This window comes from Pongo pygmaeus, chromosome 21 (genome assembly GCF_028885625.2).
Source record: "Pongo pygmaeus isolate AG05252 chromosome 21, NHGRI_mPonPyg2-v2.0_pri, whole genome shotgun sequence".
Taxonomy (NCBI): domain Eukaryota; kingdom Metazoa; phylum Chordata; class Mammalia; order Primates; family Hominidae; genus Pongo; species Pongo pygmaeus.
Genome location: NC_072394.2, coordinates 52306806 through 52313452, shown reverse-complemented (window position 1 = coordinate 52313452; position 6647 = coordinate 52306806). Strand labels below are relative to the sequence as shown.

The 6647-nt window shown below is 48.2% G+C and overlaps 1 protein-coding gene across 1 annotated transcript in view; it reads left to right on the top strand.

Moving 5' to 3' along the window:
* Positions 1-521: 521 nt before the first annotated feature.
* B4GALT5 (beta-1,4-galactosyltransferase 5) overlaps positions 522-6647 on the top strand; it is an 81528-nt gene continuing 75402 nt past the window's right edge. The window contains exon 1 of the mRNA XM_054467184.2: positions 522-872. Within this exon, the coding sequence (XP_054323159.1) occupies positions 758-872 (115 nt within the window). The 5' untranslated portion in view covers positions 522-757. The remainder of the gene's footprint in view (positions 873-6647) is intronic.

Sequence of the window (6647 nt, the reverse complement as noted above, 5' to 3'; positions counted from 1 at the left end):
CATCCTCCTGTTTTATCGTATTCATATGTGTTACCAGTACCTGATATTACTAGCCGATTTGTTTCTTTTACCTCTCACATAATTTAAGTTTCAAGTAGACAGAGATTTTTATCGTTTTTTCCTCTGTAGCATGCCCAGCGCCAACAACTATATCTGGCATTCAATAAATAAATGGTGAATTGAATGAATGAATGAATGAACGAGGGTGTATACCAGGCCGAACCCCCAAGCCTTGCAGTCCCCACTCTTCCGCTGCAGTGGGCAACGAGATGAGTCAGACTTTGTAGATGGCCCCTTGGCCCCCGAGATGGGGGGCGAGCGAGCGCGGAGCACTTGGGAGACGTTCCCCGCAAGCCTGGGCGGTGGCCGCACTGCGAGAGGGTCTGTCGCCATTTGGCGATATTCCATACGGGCTGCTGTGGGCGCCAAGCGAGGGTCGGCGGCGAGCGCAAGAACGCGGGTCTTTTGCGACGGTGCCCGGCGGCGCTGGCCCCGCCTCCCGCGCGTGCGCCCCGCCTCCGCCCCCGCCGCTGCGCCCGCTCGGGGCCGCTCTGGCCCCCGCCCGCTTCATGTGGCCCGGCCCGCGACCGCCGGCGGCTGGGAGCGGCGAGGCGGCGGCGGCGGCGAGTGGCGGCCCGCGAGGCCCGGGAGGCGGTGGCCGAGGCCCAGGCGGTGGCGGCGGCGGCCCAGGAGGCGGCGGACGGGGAGCTGCGGGAGCAGGCCCGGCCCGGCTCTCGAGCGGCCGCCCGGCTGCAGCATGCGCGCCCGCCGGGGGCTGCTGCGGCTGCCGCGCCGCTCGCTGCTCGCCGCGCTCTTCTTCTTTTCTCTCTCGTCCTCGCTGCTCTACTTCGTCTATGTGGCGCCCGGCATAGGTAGGAAGGGGGCTTGGGACCGCGGCGGCTGCCGCTCTGGCCTTGAGGGACCTGGGGAATCCCCGCCCCTCCCTGAGGGGCCCCGGCCGGGAGGCGGCCTCGAGCCTCGTCCTCTGAAGACTCCGGAGTCCTGGCCCGGCTCTCGGGGACGCCAGAACATTCCTGCCCGCCGCACCCCAACAGGCTCCCAGGATCCCTCTCCCGCGCCAGCCTCCGGCCCACCCCGCCCCTCCTAACGCCACCCTCGCGAACCCGACTGTGCCTTCATGCCCGCCCCTTGCTCCGGGACCCCCTTCCCGCTCTTGCCTCGCTGGAACTCCCACTTCCCGCTCCTCTACTCGAGAACTGCCGCTTCCCCTTCCCTTCCCCGGGGTCTCCTCGAACCCCCATTCCCGGCATTCCCCGCACCCCAGTCCCCCGCGGCGCGCCCGCTCTTCGCCGAGCCCATGTGCCCGGGTCCCAGGCCGCCCCACCTTCTGGCTCCCATCCATCCTCCCCCACTCCCCGTGACTCCATCGTTTCCTGCTCCCGTGAGCCCCCTCCTTCCCCTTTCTTCCTCCACTTCCCCCATTACATCCACTTCCAGGTCCTCCTCCCTAACTCACGTTCACCTCTTCAGTGGCCTGATCTCTCTGCCTGCCGGTGGCACCCCCCTTCCCCTTACAGAGGTCCACCCCCATTCAATCTCCTGCTAACCCCCTGAGCGTCCCATGCCTCTTCCCCATCTCCCCTCCCCACCTCGCGTACCCACAAGGGCACATCCTTGTCACCTTTGCCCCCAGCCCCCCAGACTTTCAGCCACAGCTTCTTTCTCAACTGAAGACCTGGGGAAGGGGTGCTGTCTGTGTTCTCCTTTCTTCCACTTCTGCCCTCTCCTAGCCTTGAGGGTAGATGGTGGTTTTTCAGTATTGGATAGTGCCTGCTCTGGGGACAAAGGAGAAGTTTAAATTGGCCCTAGAGAAGGGGATATGATTGGGGCCTTTGGGAAATGGTACCAGGTGAGAAGGGGAGCACGGAGGAAAGATGTAATGGGTACTCCTACTTTTCAAAGTCTTATCCTTTAAAGGAAAGGCAGTCTCTGGAGAAACTGACCCTCCCACCCCTCCCCCGCCTGCCCCAAGCATAGTCTTTTATAAGACCACAGGGCACCAGTTAGGACAGGAAGAGATCAGAAGGAAAGACAGCATGAGGGTTAAGAGCGGAGGACACAGAGGTCAGACTTGGATTCCAGTCTCTGCCCTGTGTGACCTTGGGCAGGTTACTAAGCCTTCGCTTTTCTCCTCTGTAAAATGGGAATGTGAGTCCCAATCTCCATACGGTGTTAAGGATGGAGGTAGATACATGTTCTTTAAAAGCACTTACCACTGTACCTGATGCTTGAAGAGTTTTAAAAATAAGTAAATAAAGGCAGCTATTACATGTAACTTCCAGGAAGAAGGGAGTTAGGTGGAAGGCTTAAGGAATGTGTTTGCCTGACTTGATATCACTATGAGGAAACCTCAGTTTGTGGTGAAAAATGATCAGAAGATGCTGCTGGGGAGAGTAAATTCTGCTAGAAAAATTTTGGATTATATGGATTTTAGGAAAGGGTTGATGGTTTAGCTGTAGGGAAATGCCTTTTAGGATTGTAGCAATAACTAGTGCCATTCTCTGTTGACCTGTCAACACAGAACTAGCTGAATAGAGAAATTTCCAGATAGAGCAGGAGATCGTCTCCTGATTATTTTTTAAAGCATATTTTACTTGTGGTTAATGTTGATGTTTTGAACTATCAACTGGATCTGGGAAGATAGAACAGGCAGCATCAGATTGCCTTGTTTACAAAGTGTAATCAGGAAAAGTGTCCCTCTAGGAAGGCATAATACGTGGCCTGATGGATTTGGTGAGTAGATTGTAAAAGGGTTGGGATTCTGGCAGAACAAGAAGAGATAACTAATTAGTGGAATTAACTGAGAAAAGAGTTCATTAGCATGTTGGCTATTAGACTCTAATAAAAATGGGTGTGAAAAGATGGGATTTGGGCCTAGAGGCAGTCTTAGAGCCATAATCCTTTTTTTCTCCTTTTGTGAAAGTGACAGGTACTTCTGGTCTGAGTCCATAAATCAGCTATATCTAAATGGAAAACTATATCCCACTGGGATGGTAATCACCCTTTTGATAGAAAGGTTAGAAGCCAGATTCTTCAACAGAAATGGAACTTATCAATTTAATTAAGATTCCTCAACAGTAGATTTTTTAGGTCAGGGGAACCCCTGTGTAAAGCGATGTGCTACTGCCATGCCTAGAATCCTATATCACTGATAGCTGAAAAAGAGGCAGAGCACTTACATTTTCATTAGTACTGTATCTCCTTGAATGTAAGCCTTCTGAAGGAGAATTCTACTTAGGATGGAAATTTGGTTCGTGAGAAAGGGGAACAATAAAAAAAAGGTTGTGGAGTAGTTACATTTAGCTGTTTGCCCTTCCTACTAATGATTTTTTTTTTTTTTTTTTTTGATACAGAGTCTCACTCTGTTGCCCAGGCTGTAGTGCAGTGATGCTGGTAGCTTACTGCAGCCTTGATCTCCTGGGCACAAGGGATCCTCCTCCCTCAGCCTCCTGAGTAGCTGGGACTGCAGGTACATGCCACCCTGCCTGGCTAACTTTTAAAACAGTTTTTTGTAGAGACAGGATCTCACTACGATGCACAAGCTCTGTTGAACTTAAATTTTTCGAATGTCTAGCTTTGGACAGTGGGGTGACAAATTTTTTCGAGGTTAAGGCAATCTGGAGAAATAAAAGGTTGTTTTGTGTTCCTTGGGTTATGAAGACCTTATTTGAACAGTTATTAAAATGAGCTTAGAAAATAATACTAGGTTGGCTGGGCGCGGTGGCTCACACCTGTAATCCCAGCACTTTGGGAGGCTAAGGTGGGTGGATCGTGAGGTCAGGAGTTCAAGTCCAGCCTATCCAAGATGGTGAAACCCTGTCACTACTAAAAATACAAAAATTAGCCGGGCATGGTGGCAGGTGCCTGTAATCCCAGCTACTCAGGAGGCTGAGGCAGGAGAATCGCTTGAACCCAGGAGGCAGAGGTTGCTGTGAGCCGAGATTGCGCCATTGCACTCCAGCCTGGGTGATAGAGCGAGACTCCGTCTCACACACACACACACACACACACACACACACACAAAAAAGAGAAAATAACAGAAAATAACATTAGGTTGAGCTATATGAAATTTCTGTTTTTGCAGGTCAGAAACAGTTGTATATCAGCAGTTTCATGTAGTTCACTTTAATAAATTTCCCAATGACAATTCTGTTTTCTGGCACAGTGGAAAGTGTTGGACTTAGATTTCCTTCTAGGTTTAACTTTTTCCAGTGCTTGCTTTTGATTTGCTTTGTATACCCTGTGGCTACGTTGTGCTCAAGGGCTAGAGATATCATCACTCCAAGAGTATATTACAATTATATTCAGAAATAGTAGACTTGAATTTGAAATAAGAAAAATCATGTAGCTATAAATGTTTTGAATTGTCCATGTATACTGTAACCCAGCCAAAATTTCAGCCTAACCATTAACTTAGTATTTTTGAGCTCTAATGCCACTTAATGTGGGTGACCCATATTCTAAGAGCAAAGGAAACTTTTCTTGGACTTGAGAGTCATCCGTGAAATGGGGTACCATCTCACATAGAAAATTGGATATGAGGAAAATTACTAAATAAGACTATTAATAGTGTGTTTGCAAAAAATATAAAATGCCCTCAGCTACTATAATAATACCATTTGATCCATTTAATGTTTTAAAAATACGGCTTCGTTGGGATTTTTTTTTTTTTTTTTTTTTTTTTTGAGACGGAGTTTCGCTCTTTTGCCCAGGCTGGAGTTAAATGGTGTGATCTCGGCTCACTGCACCCTCTGTCCCCCAGGTTCAAGTGATTCTCCTGCTTCAGCCTCCCGAGTAGCTGGGATTATAGGCGCTTGCCACCACTGGCTAATTTTTGTATTTTTAGTAGAGATGGGGTTTTACCATGTTGTCCAGGTTTGTCTGGAGCTCCTGACCTCAGGTGATCCACCCACCTCAGTCTCCCAGAGTGTTAGGATTACAGGCGTGAGCCACTGTGCCTGGCCGGGAGTTGTGTTTGTATTGTTAATTTTGGAAGTAGTGTTTTATATCAGCAATTTAAAAGGAGAAGGTTGGGACAGAAAGAGAGAGAGTGAAAGAGAGAAGGTGGTGGATTTGATAAGGAACAAGGTAATAATGTTGCATAAAAACATGATGTCCCTTCTCTTCAACCCTCTACTCCCTGGCCTTTATGATTCTCATTTATTTAATCACTTGTTTCATTTGCAATGTTGAGATATCCCTATTCCCTTCAGGGTTCTGCAGAAAACTTTTGAACTTATTTATGACCTGTTAACTTAAAAAAAAAATCCGAGAGCTCAGAGTACTTCCATACTCCAGTCTGATCAGGTCTTTTAAAAGATAACAGAGCGAGCTATTTATAAATGTACATATGAGGTGCTGATTTAAAATCTTAATAAGTTTATGGTACCATCATATGGCAAGGTTGTGTAGAGGTTACTGACCTTAGCAAATTGTCGAAACAGTTACTGGTTTCAAGAGAGGTGCCTCTGCATGGTTAGGGGTAATTGTTTATGCATTGATGACTTTTTTTTTTTTTTTTTTTTGAGATGGAGTCTCGCTCTGTTACCCAGGCTAGAGTGCAGTGGCACAATCTCAGCTCACTGCAACCTCCGCCTCCTGGGTTCAAGCAATTCTCCTGCCTCAGCCTCCTGAATTGCTGGGATTACAGATACCTGCCACCACACCCGGCTAATTTTTGATGGGGTTTCACCATGTTGGTCAGGCTGGTCTTGAACTCCTGACCTCGTTCGTGGTCTGCCCACCTCGGCCTCCCATAGTGCTGGGATTACGACGTGAGCCATTGCGCCTGGCCGATGACATTTTATTAATTGAAATTCTGTTCTACATTTAAACTAATTTTTCTCTTTCCTTGATTACTGAAGAAAAGAGATGGGGAATGATTTTGACATTTTTGGCCTGCTTAGTTCCAAGAGAAGTTTGATTTATGGCTGGCTTTTGGAAGGCAGGAGCCAGTAATTCTAATCTTACCTGATTTGACCGAATGACCTTGAGCAAGTGACTTGATTTCAATGATCTGATACTTTCAAAAAATCCCAAAGCCATTTGAAAAACTAGAACTGCATCTTAGTCAATCTTTTAGAGAATTTTTAAGAAATCATACCTCAATAAAGCTAGTGAGATGCTTTCATATATAGAAAGTTGATAATTCATTTACATTCTACATAAACATTGGTCCTAAGATTTTAATTTATTTTTATCTTACTATTTTTTGAGACGAAGTCGTGCTCTGTCACCCAGGCTGGAGTGCAGTGGCATGATCTTGGCTCACTGCAACCTCCGCCTCCTGGGTTCAAGTGATCCTCCTGCCTCAGCTTCCCAAGTAGCTGGGATTACAGGTGCCCGCCACCATGCCCAGCTATTTTTTTTGTATTTTTAGTAGAGATGGGGTTTTACCATGTTGGCCAGGCAGGCTGGTCTCAAACTCCTGACCTCAGATGATACGCCCACCAAAGCCTCCCAAAGTGCTGGGATTAGAGGTGTGAGCCACCGTGCCCTGCCATTCCTAAGATTTTAGACAAAAAAAAAAAAGGCTGGGCAAGGTGGCTCATGCCTTTAATCCTGGCACTCTGGGAAGCCAAGATGGGCGGATTCCTTGTGTCCAGGAGTTCAAGACAATCCTGGGC